At 43.2% G+C, this 22,069-nt stretch overlaps 1 protein-coding gene across 3 annotated transcripts in view; it reads right to left on the reverse strand.

Annotated features, from left to right (window-relative positions):
- Nucleotides 1-22,069, reverse strand: part of Skap1 (src kinase associated phosphoprotein 1) — a 270,881-nt gene that overhangs the window by 13,878 nt on the left and 234,934 nt on the right. For 2 of the 3 annotated variants that reach the window (XM_070028253.1, XM_070028252.1), the window contains one exon: nt 14,404-14,504. In XM_070028253.1, coding sequence (XP_069884354.1) covers nt 14,404-14,504 — 101 coding nt within the window. Of the gene's footprint in view, nt 1-12,199; nt 12,282-14,403; nt 14,505-22,069 lie in introns of all 3 variants that reach the window. The other variant, XM_070028251.1, reaches the window with a different exon arrangement.

Below are 22,069 nucleotides of genomic sequence, written 5' to 3' on the forward strand. Positions count from 1 at the left end.
GCTAAGACCTGAGGATCGAAGTTCAAAGCCCACCCAGGCCAGAAAGTCCTCGAGACTCTTCTCTCTGATTAACCACATACACAAAAAGCCAGAAGTGGAGCTGTGACTCAAGTGGTAGAACACCAGCCTGGAGCAGAAAAGCTCAGAGACAGTGCCCAAGACCTGAGTTCAAGTCCCAGTACCAGTACACAGATACACAGACACACACACACACAGACACACAGACACAGACACACACACACACACACACACACACACACACACACACACACACAGAGGAAACAACAACAAAAAAGAAAGGACAAAGGGAAGGTAAACACTACCATTGGGAGAAAGCAAGGTGCCAAATGCACAATTGAGGAACAATAGAGACAGCATCATTTCAGAGCTGATAGAATTGTGATGCCATGTGAGACGGGTGTATTAATATGTATTCCATAAACTGCGCAGCTCGCAGCTCTGCAACCGCTCTGTTTTGCTCTGACCGCAGTACCAGCCTCAGGCACCACAACACAATTTGGAAACAATGTGACGGAAATGTTTAATCTGCTCGGCCCATCTGTGCTGCGTATTTCTCCAGATCTCCCTGAGAGAGGCGCCTTGAATCTCCACATTGCCTTTAATATTCTCCTAAATCACCTCCCCACTGCTCTTCAAGGGCCATTGCTACAATATCACAGGTTCATCTAAAGTGCAATGGGGAGGGGGGGTGCGGGGAGGGGGAGGCGCAGGCTGGGAGATTTTTTTTATTTTAAAATAATTTCCAGAGATCGTCTTTTCCGCTCTCTTTAAAAAAAAAAAAAAAGAAGAAGAAGAGGAGGAAGAAGAAAAGTTATTCTACTGTTGCTGTAAGGTTATTGAGGTTGTTTGGGGGGCAAAACAGGGTAGGGTAGAGTGCAATCATTCTCCAAAGAATTATTTTTATTAATCTGGATTCTCTCAATTGGACATGGGAGGGGTGAGCAGCTGCTGGTTCTCTCACATCTCTTTTTTTTTTCTCACACTTGCTGGGACAAGGTCCTCAGTAGAAGCCGGCGATCTCTCCTTTATGTTCATGGCTTCCAGTGCCTGCTCCGTTCTTCCCAGGGCCCAAAAGCTGACCCTGCCCTGGCTCTCACAAAGCCATCCTCCTCAGGACAAATATACATTTAGTCCCTGGCCAACAGGCCCTCCTCAGAAAAGGGCACTGCTTACATTTGTAATTTTACCTTCAACCCTGAGATTTCTCTCTTGACGTGCCAGTGTTGGGAATGGAGATTTCGTGAGCCTTTCCGCACTTGATTTGGCCAGATTCTGCTTATTTGGGACAAGAATGTGGGAAGCTAGTGTGGGGGGTTTCGAAGAAAGAGGGGCTGACAAGTCACCCTGTTTCAGACCCTTAGATAAATGGGGAAGACTTGCACATCACCAAGAAAATTAGGATTCCTTTTGCTTTGTGAATTAAAGAAATGAATAATTTAATCCTCAAGATTGTTCCGGAGAGGGAAGGGCAACGGTCCCAGTTGCCGAGCCCTACAGCCTGGCGGTGTGTTACATCATCTGCACACATAGGCGTTTCCATGACAACAGCTTATAGCTTCATTTCCTGGATCCCTCTAGGGGGTGTCACAGCCAGATCCACCTGCTTTTCACCCTACCCTCGGTGGGGTCATGGTAAGGTCGCCAGAATAAATGAACGCGGGTACTAATGATCTGTTTACTGCTGTTTATGCTCTGTGTGTGTGTCAGGGGCATGCACATTTAGAGAGCTCATTATGGTTGCAATTAGAATGCACCATCGCTAGATATTTAACTCCTTTTTCTTTTAAATTAGCATTTTAATAACATTCTTTGAGCAGAGAAACAAAATGACCATTTTTCACGGACAAACTTCTAGCTGTAGGTGCAACTTTAATGGCAAAGTTGTGAAGGGGAAAGGAAGGAGAGGGGGGGGGAAAGGCCATTTTTACTACTTTCACCCTCCTCCTTACCAAAAGGATATTTTTATTTGCTTTCTAACACACTCAATTTCCTAAATTTGTTTTGAATCCAATTATTTTGGGTGGTTTAAAGCACCATACTCTTGTTGGACGGAAATTAGCAGCGATTGAAATTAACTTTTTATGTGACCTGTGAAAGGGGCTAAAATAATTACAAATGTGTAGAAGAAATCCTCTCTCCAAAAAGATCCCAGCTGAGGGACTGGGCTGTGACCCAATGATACCATTATAAAAATATCTTTATATTGCAACCACAAGGGCTTAGTGTTTTTTTTTTTTTTCCTTTAAAAAAGGCAATTGCATTGATTGTTCCTGTTTTATAATTCTTAGGATTCTTTTTTCAGTGATGACAAATAGAAGCCTGTCACTATAAACAGGATAAATAAGAAGCAGAAAGAAAGCAACAGCGTTGTTTCCCACTTCAAAATGGTCAGATCTAGAAACATCAAAAAATAAAATAACCACCACTAACAGGACAGTTGGAACAGGAAAAAGATATACTTGGTCAGAATGTTCTTGGAGCGTTACCTTTTAGGAAACAGCCACTACCTTTTTCTAGGTGTTCCTAGAATGCTCTGTTGGTGTAAAGTCCAGTGAAAAATAACAATTTGAATGTTTCGATTATCTATCCCAGTCCGTTCCATTTTCATTATTTATTTCCTCTAAATCGGGACCTTGCTGAACATAATTCTGCAGACAAGGAGGTGGATGAGACAGTCAGTGTGAACGAGGAGATAGATGGTGGGTGCGGGTAAGATAGATGCTATGCGTTTATGAAAAGAAGCAGTTTGTCTGCATGTGAACATCCACAAAATAGGGCGAGCAAGCGTGTAAACCATAACCGGTATTTATAGACAGAGGGGGGGAAAAGGTGCGAGGAGGATTGTGTGGGAACAGGCACAGAAAGCCTGAATCAGGTTGCCTTTTCCTATACTACTAGAATCCATGTCCAAGTTCCGCCTAAGAAGTCCCAGGCTTGCTGTGGCTCCGGTGAACCGCACAAGCCTTTTCATGACAACAGACAGATTTCACAGCCAGAAGACTTGGGAGGTCAATAGTTGAAAAGCAAGAGTTAAGAAAGAGAGATCTTTACCCACAACAAAACAATCCCACTAACCCTCTCCCCCCCCCTGCCCCCCACCAATACCCGGGTCCTCCAACCTCACAAAGATAGAAGGAAGAAAAAAATTTAAAGACGCAGCTGGGAAATTTTTTTTTTTTTTAAAAAGGAACCTTCCTAAAAATGCGAGTTTAAAATGTTGATGCTTTTGCCTTTGCCTAGTTGCACCTTAGAATCTGCCATTTCATAAATAAAATACGGATGCCATAGACTATAATTTGGTGATAGCTACCCCAGGACATATCTAGATGCACTTCTGTTATTTTAATTAAATACTGCATTATGGCTTGTGACAACTACATAAGCTATAGCGTAAATGAATTCAGAATTAAAGTGTTACTTAGGCATCCAGTAATTTTTGCTTCATTCCTCAGTTTTACAAAGCAAACAGCTATAAAATCAAGACGTTTGTTCATTTACAGATGGAGTAGGATTGTTGTTGCTGGATTTTTTTTTTTCTTCGTCTCCTTAATATTCATGCACAAAAAAGAAGACAGCTCAGAAACCTGGCTCCTGACACTCTTAGCTTATGAGCCACATAAAGAAAAACACATCCTCTTGACTATAATGTGAAATGCTGAATATTAATTGCTGGTATTATGCTTATCTTTCCAGCCGGGTTCTGTCTTTTAACAATTATTCTGATATGGGCTGCAATCTTATTTTGCCAGGATTTTTTTTTTCCTCTTTGGTTTAATAGTTAGAAACCTTTTTCATTTGATTTTATTAAAACAGAATCATAAAGTTCATAATGCTTTATGGAAGTTTTTAGAATTTGAAACTCTTCCCAAATATGCAATAGTAATAGGAACAGAGAAACCACTGGATGTCTTTGCTAAAAAGAGGAAACAAGTTTATGCATTTAAAAGAAAAATAAGACAGGTGCTGGTGGTTCATGCCTGTAATTTTAACCACTTAGGGGGATGAGCTCTGAGGATCAAGGTTTGAAGCCAGCCTGCGAAAGAAAGTCTGTGAGACTCTTATCTCCAATTAACTACCAAAAAGCTGGAAGTGGAGTTGTGGCTCAAGTGCTAGCCTTGAAGGAAAAAGTTCAGGGGCAGCCCCCAGGCCCTGAGTTCAAGCCCTAGAAGTGACACACACACACACACACACACACACACACACACACACACACACACACACACACACACACACACACACACACACACACACACACGAATTGTTTTCAATTTAGCCACATTCATGTTTTCTTGGTGCAACTGGAGCTACAATTTGATTGAATTCATTGGTTAACTTAAATGTTACTTTATTAGCAAACATGAGAAAAGTTCAGCACATTCTCCTCTACCAGGCATAGATTTTCACTTAAAATTAGTATATTACAGCAAAAGTATGTTTTTGGTTCAGTCTGAGGACTTAATTATATCTTTAATGTGTCCTACATCAAGATGAAAATTTTTTAAAAAGCAAGTTTTCTGAAATCATTGTCTATAATGTCTAGCCTGAGAATCAATATGGTCTTTTTATTAGCCTTAAGTACCGTATGTCTGTGAGTGCCTTCGAATTCCAGCTATGTTCTAATCAATTACCCTAACCCGGCCCTCCACCCCAACACATCTTAAAACTTGCATAGAAATTACTGCCCTGTGTTTTTGAAATGAGGTTATCATTTGTTCCAATATTTGGCAAGTTTGGTTGGAGAGCGGAATCCATTTAATTCTCAGAGACCTTGGCAGGAGAGGTTTGGGAAGGCTGAGTTCTTTTTGAGAAAATAATTACACGGAAACAAAGCTTTCTCGACTCCTTTTAAATAGGGCATGTCGCTGAAATGTCATCCAGCCTCTTTGGCAGATTAGTGAGGAGTTTATTACTAAATCTCTGTCTCATAAACGTGCAGTTGACTCTGGAGGAGCTGCTTGGTATAATACTGGCGGTGGGGAAATGGAAGAAATGTCACAGTTAAAGACACAAATTTTCTTCGTAATATATTCGTATGGAAACCTCTGAATCCAATACTACATGGGCATATCTAATAAATTCACAATATTTCAGTCTCAACAGCCTTCACCGGTTAGTTTTAAAGATTTATGTGGTAAAAAATTACTCAGTGATGAATATGGTTTATTCTGTGCAGTATTGGAGGTATAAGGAATTAAACTGCCGCCTTTAACAGTGAATTTATTATTACCTCTGTCAAAAGACGAAGCCTTTAACAGCATTTGTTATAAATTCACTGCAAAAATAAATGGCTGGAAATTTTTTTTTTTTTAACACTGGGAGTTTGTAAAGCATCCGGTAATTCTGAGCATTAACCCAACCCTGTCATGGCTTAGGTGGTTCTAGATAAACATATCTGTCTGGGTCTTGGAATGAATTATTTGGCTGTGGGTCTCTCCACCTGACTGAAGTGTAGAGGTCCTGTTGAAGACCACCGCTTCAGAATAAGGGGATAGAAGAAGAAAATGCCAGTTGTAATTCTTTTTTAATGATGTTTCAAATAAATAGCCAGAATTCACAGGTAGGGTTGTGGTGCCATTGGGCCCCTTGTTAGTTGGTTACCAAGCATGCATATGCACGCAGGCGTAAACACCCTCCTCTCCCTTTTGTCCTCTCTTGGAATGGGTGTCCCCTCATTTATAAAAATTACCTGGAAGGAATGAGGCTGCCAGGGTTTGTTCTAGACGATTGGTTCCTGTCTGGGGGAAAGGAATGGCCTCTACTGAATTTGACCGGTGTATGACCGTTGCCTTGCAGCTGACCCCGCGCGCCACTGCCATCCTCTAACACTATCGCCTCCCCTAGGGGTTATTAATGAGAGAAACCACCACCACCATCATCATCTTCGTCAGCACGGCACAGTGTTGACCTGCTTGTTAACATGAGATGGGGGTGGTGGGGACAGCTTCTGTTTCTCTCCTGAACCATCATAAATAAGAAACAAAGATATTTTCCAATGGTATTTCCCGCACTCCCCCCCCCCCCATCTGCCCCTTTTGGTGAGGTCAGAGGTGAATAATAGCTCTTTGACAGCCATGGATCAGTTTCATCTTACTGTTTGGGCAATCTGTGCTCCAGGCCTATATTTCCCCCACTTACTACCCCAAATTACCTCCCAAATACTCCCTACCCATCCCCCACTCTGCTAAGCAGAAGGTCTGGTGCCTGAGGAAGTCCTGAATGGACACTAGATGTCACCAAACACCTCCTTTCCCTCAGAGCCCTGAAAACTTAAAAAAATAAAAATAAAAAAATAAACTTTCCTTCATTTAAAGCAATTGGAGGAATTAACGTATCTATTTTTATGAGGGCTGGTTGTTACATTCTACTAAGCATACTTAAAAGAGGAAGTATATTCCTACATTAAGATTTTTTTTTTAACAATATACAAATCTTTTGGAGAGGATGGGGTCAAGGGAGGGGAAAGGTCCATATTCTTAAATAGTCCTCTGAGGGCGTATGTAGGGAGAAAACTGGGTTTAAAAACTCCATTGTAGCCGGGCAGTGGTGGCTCACACCTGTAATTCTAGCTACTCAGGAGGCTGAAGTCTGAGGATCGTGGTTCAAAGCCAGCCTAGGCAGTAAAGTCCATGAGACTATCTCCAATGAACCACCAGAAAAATGGAAGTGGAACTGTAGTTCAAAGTGGTAGAGCACTAGCCTTGAGCGAAAGAGATCAGGGACAGTGCCCAGGCCCTGAGTTCAAGCCCCATGGAACAAACAAACAAACAAATAAAAAAAATCTTACTATAACAAACATTGTAATGCTAACATTATCCAGGTGTGCTAGGAAGGCCCTGCTATATTCAGATGACTGGACACTGGGTTTGGAGCAGGATAAGTCTGAGTTTAAGCAATTTCCCTTCATATGACCTCCATTGGTGTCTATATGAGGCTCATGGCCATTTGAGAACACCTTGTGTTCTATGGTAAACTGGACCTTGTTTGTAAGGAAAGTTTGCATCAGTGGAAAGTCTGATTTGTTTGGGTCATGGAATACTTTCCCACTCAACTAAGCCATCAGGTAAGTATCAACTGTAAGTGGTACCCAACTTGATGCTGTAGAACTGAGTACCATGGAAACGAGGCACTAAACAAGGCCTCAGAGGATCCTAGAATCAATTCATGAAAGACACACTTGGGCTCAACAGATGAGTCCTCCTCTATCAGTGCTTTGTAAACTCATGTGGGGACCTCTTCTTTCCAGTCCATTGAGAAAGACTTTGTTTTTTAAATTTTTTTCATTTGTTTGTTTTTCCCTTCTCTTTTATTTGCATTTATCAGTTGGACAGCTCACATTCCTACCATAAATTCAATGAACAGGAGGCTTACTTTTCCAATGGGCAATTATTTAAGAGTTATCTCAAAGAGTGGGAGAAATACTTTTGTTATTTAGAAAGCGGTGTTCTCCTAGGGAGAGACTAGAAAGCAGGAAGTCTGGTTCAACTTCCTTTCTTCCTTCCTTCCTTCCTGCCTTCCTTCCTCCTTCCCTCCCTCTTTCTCTCTCTTTCTCTCTCTCTTTTATTTTGTGGTAGCACTGGAGCTTGAACTCATGGCCTGGGCACTGTTCCTTCTATTATTTGAATCATAGTTCTACCACTTCTGGCTTTTTAGTAGTTAATTAGAGGTAAGAGTCTCATGGACCTTCCAGCTCAGGCTGCACTTGAACTATGATCTCAGACCTGAGCCTCCTGAGTAGCAAGGATTACAGGTGTGAACCATGGGTGCCTGGCTCCAAATACAAGTTTCATGCCTCTCAATCTCCTACTTAGAAAGTGACCCTGGTGGTGCTAGTCCACAGGCCTCGTGTGCCACAGATACAAGGAACAAAGCCAGGGCTCAGTGAGTTTGCATGGAGGGTGATTCAGCACCTGCCCTGTCATGCCTGGTGCCCAGGCTGAATGGATTTTTGGAGTACACCTGTTGTTGAATTCCTGCCAAGTACTGATGGTCACTAACCCCCAAATTACTCCCCTCCCCCGCACCGCTGTTGATGTTTGAAATGTCAGACAGGACTGAGCAGCAGCCGGTGTGTATTTCAAACACAGCAGATGGATTTTTATATGAGCTCCTATTTCATGTTCAGGCAGAGCGACCGCCACACTAAAACCACAGCCTCGGCGCTGCCGAGTTTGCTTCTGTGAGATTAATTCTGTGAAATTAATTGGGACAAGATTGAAAAGGAAATTAAAATGCAGCTGAGTGAACAGGCCTTTCAAACACCTTTCCTCCCCCCCCCCTGCTTTATTCAAACTTGAATTCTGCGGTGGTCCCTGGCATCGTGGGAAGTCATTTATGACAGGCAGGCTCTCCGGAACCATCGGTTTCATATGACAAGACCTGCACCAGCCTCACAATCTGGAGTCACTGAAGAGAGCTAAGCACCCCACTGTGGCCTGAGCTGTGGCCTGGCTCCTACTCTAGGGAGGAAGAAGCAGCAGCAGCTTCATCTCTTACCAGGAAAAAAAAAAAAGCTGTTCAGAATTATGTAGGTCTAAAGAGAAAAGCAGTGATGCTCAGATCTGCTTCCTTATTAAAAAATCTCCCGTTAATATATTTTAGGACTCCAATTGGAAGCCAGTGAATTAAGTGGGAATGGAGCTGCATGGGGCCCAGGAATGGACGGATGTGTTGCAGGAGGGCGGCAGGGGGTCCCTCTGCTGACTCTGCTCTGATTCCTGTTTTGGAGTTTGGATATGTGGCCCTGGCCTCTCCTGCAAGGGGAGTTAGGAAACCAGATTGGACATCAGTGATGAAAGTCCCAGAACAGGAAAGATACTGTAGGTTTTCATGAAGGACTCTTCACTGGGGAATGTTCTACATCCAAGTCAGAGCTTTTAATGCTCTTAGAAAAATCTGTATGAAGGGCTGGGAACATGGCTTAGTGATAGAGTGCTTGCCTAGCATGCATGAAGCCCTGGGTTTGATTCCTTAGTACCACACAAACAGAAAACAGCCCGAAGTGGTGCTGAGTGCTAACTTTGAGCAAAAAAGAAGCCCAGGGACGGTGCCCAGATCCTCCAAACCCCAGGACTGGCAAAAATCAATCAATTAATTAATTAAATTAAAATAAAAAAATCTGTATGAAGTTCTTGGTATGTGGACTATTCCCCACTCACTCTACCCGCCTCTCTCACCTCAATTCACCATAATTTATTGAACACTGAGTATGAATCCACTGCTCCAAAAGGCTTATTTTATTTTATTGGTGTGGATTATACTAATTTCCATTTCTTGGGTACCACATACTTCACACAAAATTTCTGATGGAAGAAGTCTGACTGGAAACTATCCTGAGTTTTATAGCTGAGTACATGGAAGATTAGTAAGATTAAGTGATTTTTTTTTCTTCCCTGGGGGGGGGGGTGTCACACGAATAATCCAGATGTTGTTACTTGTTTCCTTGAGAACAAGACAGGCAATGGGCTTTTGGTTGGGGTGCATTGTTCTTGCTCAGTCATTTATTTCTTTCAAATAAAGGATTCATCTCTCTCCTTTGGGGACCATTCATGCCCAGGGCAAGATGCAGTGATCCCCCTAAAGATGGTTTAGGACTCTAGGATTCAAGATGAGCTCATACCTGTGTGTCTGTAAGGGCCCATGAGTAAAGCTGACTTCTTTCCCTTCCTGCCTGCTCAACCCTGCTTCCTCACGCAGAGGCCTTCCTTCCTCCAGCCCCATTTAGACAACATCTCTTTTCAAGGGAACAGGGATTTCACTTAGTGGTAAGGCCCTGGGTTATCTCCTTCACAACACACACACACACACACACACACACACACACACACACACACACACACACACACACACACACACACACACACACACAGTTGTATCTGAGGGTTGAAGATAAAATAGCTGGTATTTTGAAATTTTTGTTGTCGATTTGTTTTTAAACTGAGCACTTAATTAAAGTGAATATATAGCTAGGTATGGGACTTTACTGGTTTGGCAGTCAGGCCCACATGCTTACCACAGGAATGTCTGAGGTGGAACCTTAGATCTATGCTATCTGGCACAACTCCTTGTCTTACAGGAGAGGAAATAAGGCCAGGTAAGGTGAACTGTGTAGTGGCATCTTGCCTTTCTCAGGGAAACAGACACACCCAGCTTTCTAAACAGAGGCCTATCTAGCTTGGCAAAGGTTCTCTGGCCAGAGAGAAAAGAAACATGGAACCTCCCTTCCTCTCTTTCCTTTCCTCCCTCCCTCCTTCCCTCCCTCCCTCCTCCCTTCCTCCCTCCCTTTCTTTCTTCCTTCTTCCCTCCCTTCCTTCCTTCCTCCCTTCCTTCCTTCCTTCCTTCCTTCCCTCACTCCCTCCCCCCTCCCTTTCTCGTTTCCTCTCTCTCTTTCTTTCTTTTTCCTTCCTTCCTTCTTTCTTTCCTTCCTTCCTTCCTTTTCTCCCTCCCTCCCCCTCCCTTTCTTGCTCCCTCTCTTTCTTTTTCCTTCCTTCCTTCCTTCCTTCCTTCCTTCCTTCCTTCCTTCCTTTCTTTCTTTCCCTCTCTCTCTTCCTTCCTTCCTTCCTCCCTCCCTCCCTCCCTCCCTCCCTCCCTCCTTTCCTTTCCTTCCTTCCTTCCTTCCTTCCTTCCTTCCTTTCTTTCTTTCTTTCTTTCTTTCTTTCTTTCTTTCTTTCTTTCTTTCTTTCTTTCTTTCTTTCTTTCTTTCTTTCTTTCCTTCTTTCTTTCCTTCTTTCATTGGATCTAAGGCTTGAACTCAGAGCCTGGGTTCTGTTCCTGAGCTTTTTTTCTCAATGCTAGTGTTCTATCACTTGAGCCACAGCTCCATTTCCAGCTTTTTGGTGGTGCATGGGAGATAAGAGACTCACAGACTTTCCTGCCCAGAATGGCTTTGAACTGCCATCCTCAGATCTCAGCCTCCTGAGTAGCTAGGATTACAGGCATGAGCCCCCAGCACCTGGAGGAACTTTCTAGATAGATAACTTGAGTTTGTTCTGCCCCTCCAGATGTGAGAGGCAGGCGGCAGAGGGTAACCCCAGCTTTAACGAAGGAAGCCAGATGGGGCTAACGTGGAATAAATTTAGAATCCATATGAGAAACAATTCTGGAGGGCAGAAACAACTGGATTTCTAAATGGTAATGGAATCTTTTTTTCCCCTTCTATCTGCTGAACTGGTTGGTTTGTACTTCATAGAGGAAGTCAGTGAGCTTAGGAGATCTTTTCACTTCCTTTTTGTCCAAGTACTCTGAGTAAGGTAACAGAATCCAGGTAAATCCAGTTTGAGAATCTTCTCAAGTCAATGTTAACTCGAGTGAAGCTTAAGAGAAAGATCTCTTGAACTATACAACTTCTCAACTCTTCCTGGAGGGAAGGAGGGTCCTGGTATGGTTTATGGTGGGAAAAAAATGGGATAGTCTAATGGTAAGGGATAAAAATGGACTTAGAACCTTCCAGAATAGCAGAGAAACAAGTTGATAGAATCAGGGCAGAAAGGTAGTTTCACTGAATTTAACTCTGGTATTGTTTCTTTCAGTAATGGAGGAGGGGAAGAGAGAGGGTTGTTGTTTTGTTTGTTTGTTTGGTTGGTTTTTGGGCAGTTGTGAGACTTGAACTCAGGGTCTGGACTCTGTCCCTGTGCTCTTTTTGCTCAAGGCTAGCACACTACCACTTGGAGCCGCAGCTCTACTTCCAGTTTTTGAGTGGTTAATTGGAGATAAGAGTCTCACGGGCACTTTTCGGCCCAGGCTGGCTTCAATCCACGATCCTCAGATCTGAGTCTCCAGAGTGGCTAGGATTACAGGTGTGAGCCACTGGCGCCCTGCTGAGAGGTTTCTTTCTTTCTTCTTCTTTTTTTTAAACAAGTGGGGTTGGTTCCTCCATATTCTTTGAGATTCTTCACAATACCTTAGCTTTGACCGGAGGAAAGGGACCCCCAGTGAGAAGCCATTAACAAAGGCAAAAGACATGCAAAACAAACAAAATATAATCAAGACTGAGAGAGAAGGCCAGCAGACAGCCAGCTCTGTTTTCTCCCTCCTGCTGCAGGCACCTCCAGACAATGTAAACAGTTAATTTGTTCACCTGCAGGCTCTGGGCAAACAGAGGCCTGGTCACACCTGAGTGAATAACTCGATTACCCTGTAATGCCAGCGTGGTAATGTACACAAATTCTATTACACGGCAAACCTTGCTTTCGGGCATTTGAAATACCAATCAGGCCGATGTCCACTCCCTTCTTTGCTTCCAATTTATTCTTGGTGTATTGGAGCTGCAAGGAAATGGCACGAGGGTGGTGCTGAGTTAGGGATCCAGGAGAAATCGCTAGAACATTTGCCATCTCACTCTGCAGGCTTGCCGGTCTCCCCCTCTCCTGAAAAGAGTTAGTTCTGAATGCAGTCCCTGTTTAAAGAGGCCTGATGTATTGGAAAGAGTGAACAGGACCTTGATCTGTTTCCTAAGGAGCTTATGGCATATTTCAAACCCAACCTAAACCAACCCTTGGCCTTTGTGGTAGCATCCGTTGAACAAATGGGAAATAATGGTTGACAACACAAAGACATTTTCTGTTTTTCTTCAAGGAATCGACATACTCAGCACTTAAACAACAAAGTGTCCAGGAGATAATGGCTCATGCCTATTAATCTCAGGAGGCTGAGATCTGAGGATCACAGTTTGAAGCCAGCCTGGGCAAGAAACTGTGATCTCCAATTAACCACCAGAAAACTGGAAGTTGTGCTGTGGCTCAAAGTGGTAGAGTGCTAGCCTTGAGCTGAAGAGCTCAGGGGCAGTACCCAGGCCCAGAGTTCAAGCTCCACAACTGACCAAAAAAAAAAAAAAAAAAAAAAAGTGGACCTATTCATATATATATATATTAGATCTGGGTTGGATACATAGAGAGGGACTTTTTTTTTTTTTTTTCCTTCCTGTGCCAGTACTGGGGCTTGAATTCAGGGCCTCACACTTTTGCTTGGCTTTTTCACTTAACACTGGCATTTTACCATTTGAGTCACACCCCAAATTCTGGCTTTTTGCTGGTTAATTCAAGATAAGAGTCTCATGGACTTTTCTGCCAAGGATGGCTTTGAACCACAGACCTCAGATCTCATCCTCTTGAATGCTATGATTACAGAGGTGAATATCTAGAACTTGGTCGGGAGAGGCCTTTTCAATAAATTCTTTTATGAACAGAACCTGTTTTCTTAGTCTGCCCTATACAATATGCGTGGCCTTTCTTTGCAAGGTTGATGCTTATGTCTCAAACTGTAGCCCTTAGGGGTTGAGAATTGTTTTCATATTAGTGATGGATTGGCAATAATATATTTTTTTAAACACTGTTCTTGGCCAGGCGCCGGTGGTTCATGCCTGTAATCCTAGCTACTCAGGAGGCTGAGATCATGGTTCAAAGCCAGCTCAGACAGGAAAGTCCTTGAAACTCTTATCTCCAATTAACCACTAGAAAACCCGAAGTGGTGCTGTGGCTCAAGGAGTAGAGTCCTCTCCTTGAGCTTAAGAGTGCAGGGACAGCGCTCAAGCCCAGAGTTCAAGCCCCACGACCGACCAACCAACCAACCAACAAACAAAAAACCAAAAAAGAAAACAAAAAAACCCCACCACTGTTCTTTTATGCTCAAGGGCACTGTTTATGAGATGGTCAGCTGAATCGAGGGGTTAACTTATGGCTGAGGAAAGAATAAAGTTGGCTGGCCTGTGTGTGATTGGGTTCACTATCTTGGCCTTATCAACATTTGCTCAAACCAATTGAGGTAACTAACTTGGACTCCTCCCCCAGAGGTAATTATATTACAGTCTTGTTTATCTATAAATGAAATAAGCAGGCAGCTTACCTAGCCAGAATGTTTTCAGGAGTATTATATGGTGATAAATAATGTACATAGTGATGACCTTAAAGTATCACATCACATAGTCCTTGAAAAAGATCAGATCTTGATTATGCACACTCTTAGTCTTCTGTCAACTGAGTTTTTAAATTTGAAAATTGATTGTTGTGGGGCCTGAACTCTAGGCCTGGATGCTGTCCCTCAGCTCTTCAGCTCAAGGCTAGCGTTCTACCACTTGAGCCACAGTGCCACTTCCAGCCTTTTCTGCTTAATGTAGTGCTGAAGAATCAAACCCAGGGTCATGCATGCAAGGCAAGCACTCTACCACTGAGCCACCTTCCAAGACCTTGAAAATTGATTCTTGAATCTGAACTTTTCATTAAAGTTTTCCCTAACAATTACAAACAAATGGCAATTCATTCTATGTGTGTGGAAGATAGGTAATATGCATGCTGAAGTGTGCCAACCTCGAATTATTCTGGCATTGGTGAGTACACCACCAAGAGTGAGCAAATTGACTGTGGGTACAAAGCCCATGCTGTATGTCCTTACCTTACTCAGAACACGGATGAGGTCACCCCGCTGGAAGGACAGTTCGTCTGGCTGGTCACCATGGCAATCCCATAGGCCTTGATAATAACTGGCATAGTCCACTGATCAAAGAGAAGAGAAATCAAAGTTAAAAAAACACCATCTTTTCCAAGGAGCCACATATTTGCTGCAAATGGAAACTAGGATTCTAATATGGCCCCTAGAAAACGTAAGGTTCAGGGGGTTTCCAGATGAGATACAGCCAAACTTTCAGCATGGGCAAAGGACTATGGGGGAAGGAGATCATTAACTAACATTAAATATTTACTGCTCACTCCTAATAGGAAGCCATTCAACAATATGATGCTATATTTACTTATAAGTAAAAGAAAAGAAGCCAGGTATTTTTTAGTTGGTTTGTAAATAAATATCACAAAGATGTTTCCTACCAGACTTTAAAAAATTTTGGTGGTAGTGCTTGAACTTGAGGCCTGGGAACTGTCCCTGAGCTCTTTTGCTCAAGGCTCTACCATTTGAACCACAGCTCTACTTCCAGTTTTCTGATGGTTAATTGGTGATAAAGTGTCTTACGGCCTTTCCTGCCTGCGTTGGCTTTGAACCATGATCCTCAGATCTCAGCCTCCTGAGTAGCTAGGATTATAGGCGTGAGATACTGGTGCCTGGCTCCACCAGACTTTTTTGCATCTAAAAAAAAAAAATCTAGTGCTAGCCGAGCATTGGTGGTTCATGAGATTTGAGGATAAGGGTTCAAATCTAGTCTAAACAGGAAAGTCTATGAAATCATTATTTTTTTTCGTTGGTCATAGGGTTTGAACTCCCAGCCTGGGCACCATCTCTAAGCTCTTTTGTGCTCAAGGCTAGCACTCTACCACTTTGAACCTCAATGCCACTTCTGGTTTTCTGGTGGTTAATTGGAGATAAAAAGTATCATGGGGGCTGGGAAGGTGGCTCAGTGGTAGAGCGCTTGCCTTGCATGCCTGAGGCCCTGGGTTCGATTCCTCAGCACCACATAAGCAAAAAGAAAAAAGCCGGAAGTGGCGCTGTGGCTCAAGTGGTAGAGTGCTAGCCTTGAGCTGAAGAGCTGAGGGACAGCGCCCAGGCCCAGAGTTCAGGCCCCACGACTGGACCCAAAAAAAAAAAAAAAAAAAAGGTATCATGGACATTCCTGCCTAGGCTGGCTTTGAACTGCCATCCTCAGATCTCAGCCTCCTGAGTAGCTAAGATTTACAAGTGTGAGCTACCAGTGGCCGGCCATCTCCAATTACCACCAAACACGCAGAGTTGGAGCTAAGGCTCAAGTGATAGTGTGCTAGCCTTCCACATGATAGCACTCAGACACTGAGATCAAGCCCTGAGATGTGCACAAAGAAAATAAAAGAACTAAAACATCTAGTGCCTTTTTCTCAATGATGCGTTTGAAGGAACAGAAATCTCTGCTAATTTATTGGAGTGCCTGAGTCAGCCAGCATGCTTCTGCCTTACGACTCATATTTTGGCCTCCCCAGTCAAGTGGGAATTTGGTCCCAATACCTCCCTCCCAGGTCCTCCTATGAGGTAATCACTGATAAATACCAAAACCAATAGCTCAGTCTTTAAGTGAAACCATAGGGATGTCTCATCCATTATGACTAAATTCTGGGTGGGCTGGCCCTTTTCCAGCACCGCATTTGTAGACCCTGAACATGTATGTACGCCAAGATTTATCTGCAAACCCCCGGGGAATGGAAACCAAAGTGATCGGCATTAAAAATGAAAGCCACTGAAGATGACACACCCAGCTTTAGAAACACAGCAGAGATTTACTGGGCTTCTCAGCAAGACGAGATGGCACATAGGACAGCCATCGATTCTTAACAATGAAGAATTTGTATTGATCCTCTCCTACCCGGAAAGGTTAAACACTAGAGTACAAAATGGGAGAGGATCGGGGGATTTGAATGGCAGGCCAGCTTAATGCCCACTACACCAAAGATGCTCCCAGCTCTTCAGGACATTGTGAGAGCTGCAAGCCATCCACCTACCAACGGTGAAATGTAATTGATGGGATTCAGGAGTCCTATGTTCTAGTTCAATTTTATGCAATTAGAAAAATTTGTTATTATTAAGATGTTGTACAAAGGTGTTATAATTCCACAAGTCAGTTAATGGGTACAGTACTTTTGGACCATGGCACTCTTTCCTTGATTTTCTCCCTGTGATTTTTTTTTTTAACTTGTGTGGCAGAAATAGGAGGATTATCGTTTTAGGCCAGCCTGAGCAAAAAGCTCAAGACTCTAGCTGAAAGACAAACTAAAAGCAAAAGGAGTGGGGGAAGGACGTTAGTTCAAGGCCAGCCTTGGCTATACAGTGAGCCTGTCTTAAAAACAAAACAAAACAAGCCGGGCGCTGGTGGCTCACGCCTGTAATCCTAGCTACTCAGGAGGCTGAGATCTGAGGATCGTGGTTCAAAGCAAGCCCGGGCAGGAGAGACCGTGAGACTCCTATCTCCAATAAACCACCAGAAAACTGGAAGTGGCACTGTAGCTCAAGTGGTAGAGCGCTCGCCTTGAGCTGAAGAGTTGAGGGACAGCGCCCAGGCCCAGAGTTCAAGCCCCACGACCGACAAAAAAAAAACAAAAACAAAAACAAAACAAAACAAAACAGAACAAAACACCCCACCCTCCCCAAAGAACAAAAGCAGAAATAAAAACTTATGTGAGGGGTGGGGGGGGGGGCAGAGGTAGGGAAACTATTCTATCAGTTCCTTCCCTTTCCTTCATTCGTTTGGCTCTTCATAGGTGGTAATGATACTATTTGTTTTTGTTTCTACTTCTTCCTAATTTGTTTTTTTTTTTTTGGGGGGGGGGGGTCGGGTCGTGGGGCCTGAACTCTGGGCCTGGGCGCTGTCCCTCAGCTCTTCAGCTCAAGGCTAGCGCTCTACCACTTGAGCCACAGCACCACTTCCAGCTTTTTTCTTTTTGCTTATGTGGTGTTGAGGAATCGAACCCAGGGCCTCAGGCATGCAAGGCAAGCGCTCTACCACTAAGCCACCTTCCCAGCCCCTTCTTCCTAATTTTATGAGCAATTCAAACAAGAAAAGCACACGGAAATAAATTCCTATATGTCTTCAGAAAAGAATAGGACTCTTACAATGCACAAAAACAGGGAGAATAGAGTTATTTGTTTTAGATTTAGTCAGATATTGTAAACAGAAATAAAATTGTCAAGTATGTAGAAACTCCAGCATGTTTTTTTGTTTTTGTTTTTTCAGTCCTGGAGTTTGAACTCAGGGCCTGGGTGCTGTCCCTGAGCCTCTCTGTACTCAAGACTATTGTTCTACCACTTGAGCCACAGCACCACTTCTGGCTTTTTCTGAGTAGTTTCTTGGAGGTAAGAGTCTTATGGACTTTCCTGCCAGGGCTGGCTTTGAACCTCAATCCTCAGATTTCAGCCTCCTGAGAAGCTAGGGTTACAGGTGTGAGCCATCAGCACCCAGCAGGCAAGTTTTCTTTAGACAAAAAATTGTTTATAAATGCCAATAGAGGGCAGCAAACAAAACAATTCCAGTGAAAACACTACCACAGAGTTAGGAAGAAAAATATATTGAGAGAAAAATGCTAACTATTGAAAAGACAAAACCTATTTGGGGTAGGGGGGAAGAATATCAGTGGAAGAAATAACAGAGAAATCTCAATCTCTTGAAAGTGGAAGTTAACCCACAAGATATATTATGCATTTTCAGTTGTAATGAAGTTCATAAATCACCCTGAGATTTTAGGATTGTGAAGTATATTCTTCACGGATGTATACGCAGTAGAGAAAATCAGTGTTACAAAAGTAGACTGCAAAAACTGAACAAGGGGGGCTGGGAAGGTGGCTCAGTGGTAGAGCGCTTGCCTTGCATGCCTGAGGCCCTGGGTTCGATTCCTCAGCACCACATAAGCAAAAAGAAAAAAGCCGGAAGTGGCGCTGTGGCTCAAGTGGCTCAAGAGCGCTAGCTTGAGCTGAAGAGCTGAGGGACAGCCCCCAGACCCAGAGTTCAGGCCCCATGACCGGACCGCCCCCCAAAAAAAGAAAGAAAGAAAGAAAGAAAAATAGAAAGAAAAAGAAAGACAGAAAGAAAAAGAAAGGCAGACAGAAAGAAAAGGTGTTCAGGAACCCTGCAGATAGTTTAGCCTAGCCCAAGTTAAAGTACTCATACAGTAGAACCATTACAAAACAGTTCTGAAAAATAGGCAGAATGAAGAATTAAAGGCTAGGGAAAGATGAAACTTGTTATGTAGATAGAGGTATTCTGGAATGAAGAGAATCCATAGGGAGTTATTCTTTAGCTGGTTATGGCTGGATTTCATATTGCAGACTCCCTGTTTAACATGCATATGATTTGCACTCACGTATGTGAATATGTGCAACGTTGCTAATTCCTTCCTCCGCATCCGGTGGCAGACACATGCGCAGTGTCTGCTCAATGCCAGGGCTTTGCCAGGCCCTGGAGATTCCTCAGTGGCCACACAAGGTCCCTGCTCCCAAGGCTACCATCTAGTGGGGGAAGCACCATGAACACATAAGGATTTATTTACCTAAGATTGTCATATATCTGGAAGGAAATGGAAGATGCTATGTGTAACAGGGAATTTAGCACAGTCTAAAGGGTCAGGGAGACCTTTCTGAAGCTTTAGTAGTTTGGAAAAACCGGATCTGTTGGGCGCCAAGTAGTTCACTCTCTACAGGAGGCTGAGATCTGGAGGATTACATTACAAAGCCAACTTCGGTAGAAAAGATTCCCATTTTCAATTATCCAGCAAAAAGCTGGATTGGAGGCATGACTCAAGGGATAGGGCACTATCTGAGCAAGCAAGCCAAGCAAGCATGAGGCCATGGTGGGTAGATGTTAAATAAAGACCTGGAAAAGGTAAGGCTGAGGAGGATTTTATTCTTGCAGTGTGGTGCCAGGCAGCGTCTGGAGGTCCAGTAGTCTGGAGGGTTATTTCTGCTTTGCCCTAAGCCTGCCAAGCTCATCCTACAGACAGACAAATACACACAGACATGGATTTCTATTTAGCGCAGTGAAAGGAATTGGGAACTTAAGAGCTTTTGTGGGCTGGATTTCAGTTCCTTTAGGTTTTACACTATTCTGGCAGCAGCTTCACATCAGAAATGCTGCAGTATTCTGATAGTTTAATTAATTCAAAACATCCTCATTCTCATTTTGAGGACATTATTCCATCTAATTATTTTTTTTCCAGTCTGTCCGTTTGGAATGAAAAACAAAAGAATAAAGCTTAATGCCAGCATTTCTCAATGTCTCTCTAAAAAAAAAAAAAAACCCACCAAACGTCACTGCACTAAATAAAGCCTTGGTAATTCAAAAGCAAAGCACTAATATATTCAGCATAAAAACAGACAGAGGACCTAGAGCAATAACGACACCACTAATAAGTAAAACAGTTATAACAATTAACAACAATTACAATGATAGAGAAGCTAATGGGTATGATCACTGCATTTAAATTGCTAGCAGAGCTGAGAAGGACTTTTTCTAGAGGAGGGGTGTAGCATTTTATTCACTTTATCCCACATAAGGGAAGCTAAGCATCAAGCAAACAAAATATCTTAGGAAGAATAGTGCTAGAACAGGCTAAAAAATAGTTTTTGGTTATCTCTTTCCCAGGTATTTATTGTAAAGTATTTGTCATTCAGATTCTTTTTAAAAAAAATTTTTTTTTATTGTGTCAGTCATGAGGCTTGAAGTTGGGGACTGGGCACTGTCCCTGCACTCTTTTTTTTGGGGGGGGGGTCTGGTCATGGGGCCTAAACTCTGGGCCTGGGCACTGTCCCTCAGCTCTTCAGCGCAAGGCTAGCACTCTACCACTTGAGCCACAGCGCCACTTCCGGCTTTTTTCTCTTTCGCTTATGTGGTGCTGAGGAATCAAACCCAGGGCCTCATGCATGCAAGGCAAGTGCTCTACCACTGAGCCACTTTCCCAGTCCCTCTGCACTCTTTTTTGCTCAAGGTTAGTGCTTTACCACTTTGAGCCACAGCTCCACTTTCTGTTTTCTACTGTCTCATTGGAGATTAAAAGAATCCCGCAGACTTTCCTGCTTGGGCTGGTTTCAAACCTTGATCCACGGATCTCCGCCTCCTGAGTAGTTAGGATTATGGGTGTGAACCACCAGCACCCTGCTATCATTCAAGGTCTTTGTCACCAGTAATAGCCATATCTCCTGTAACTGAGGCCAAACTTGGGCAGCTGTTAAAAGTCAATGAAAAGGGGCTGGGAAGGTGGCTCAGTGGTAGAGTGCTTGCCTTGCATGCATGAGGCCCTGGGTTCGATTCCTCAGCACCACATAAGCAAAAAAAAAAAAAAAAGAAAAAAGAAAAAAAAAAAGTCAATGAAAAGTAACCTCTCAGCTGTGGAAAGTTCTAAGCTATCTATCTGTCTCTCCCCTCCTCTGGGATAGGAGAACCTGACTGTATTCCTTTTGGGGTTCATATTTTTGTCTGGGAGACTTTGGATAACTCCAGAATTTAAATTGTAACCAGGGAAAAATGGTAAATTGGCTTCTTGTTTACATTTTTTGTGGTACTGAGGTTTGAACTCAGGTCCTAATGTTTGCAAAGTAGGCACTCTACTTAGCAATGGCTAGGCACTGGTTGTCTAGATGCATATCTGGGCTTCACTCCACTTATTTTAAGCTTTCCTACATAGCTAGGATAACAGGTGCATGCGGCCGCACCAAGCTCTGTTGAAGAGGGGTCTAGAAAGCCTTGCTGCCCTGAACTGCCTCTCAAGTATTAGGATTACAAATGTGAGCACTGGGGCCCAGCTACCTTTGCTTAATGAGTTAAAGGGCTGCGTCCATGAGGTTTGGCATCGGGCACATCCAGTTAAATTGTGGAAAAGAGAGAAAACTGAGAGGACAAAACCTACGAGAGTATGGACAATGCAGTGGCCAAGGAAAGCTCCCTGAAATATCCTCTAGGGCAGACAGGGCCACCATATTCAGTTTATTAAAGCAGACTGCCTGATACTTTATTAAAAGTTTCAGAAGGAAAGTATGAAAAAAAATCTCCCAGATTCTACTGACTATGGCACTAGAGTAGGAAGAGCAGCTGCTCATTTTGCTTCTTTTTATTACTTTTTCTCCTTATTTTGGAGAAAGGGCCCTGGCCTGGAACTCACTATATAATTTAGGCTGATCTCAACGTTGCCAACCTCCTGTTTCAGGGATTACAGGAATGTGCCACTGTACCTGGCTATTCATTTGCTTATATTCCTAGCTGTTTAACCTTGAATTCTGAAATTACCATGGTTTTTAGGATTATAAAGATGATTTAGAAATGGGGAACACTCATAGATCCTGATTTTTTACCTCCTACACTCCTTTTGTTGGGTCAAAATTTTAGCTGGTGGAAAGTCATGGTTGGTCTTGAGAAATAGGTTTCAAAAGGTAAGAGTTAGAAGTGTATGCCTGACCTCTGGTCTCTTCTGTATAACAGTTCTTTATTGGTGGGCACTAAAGTTGGCACTCAGAGTGCCTCTGAGATGGTATGCTTATAAGCAATCGTGTGTGTGTGTGTGTGTGTGTGTGTGTGTGTGTGTGTGTGTGTGTGTGTGTGTGCGCTGTGTGTATCCTGGCACTTGAACTCAGGGCTTTGGTGTTGTCTCTGAGCTTTTGTGCTCTA

Source organism: Dipodomys merriami, unplaced genomic scaffold (assembly GCF_024711535.1).
Source record: "Dipodomys merriami isolate MVZ:Mamm:240054 unplaced genomic scaffold, mDipMer1.0.p SCAF_19, whole genome shotgun sequence".
In the NCBI taxonomy this organism is placed as follows: domain Eukaryota; kingdom Metazoa; phylum Chordata; class Mammalia; order Rodentia; family Heteromyidae; genus Dipodomys; species Dipodomys merriami.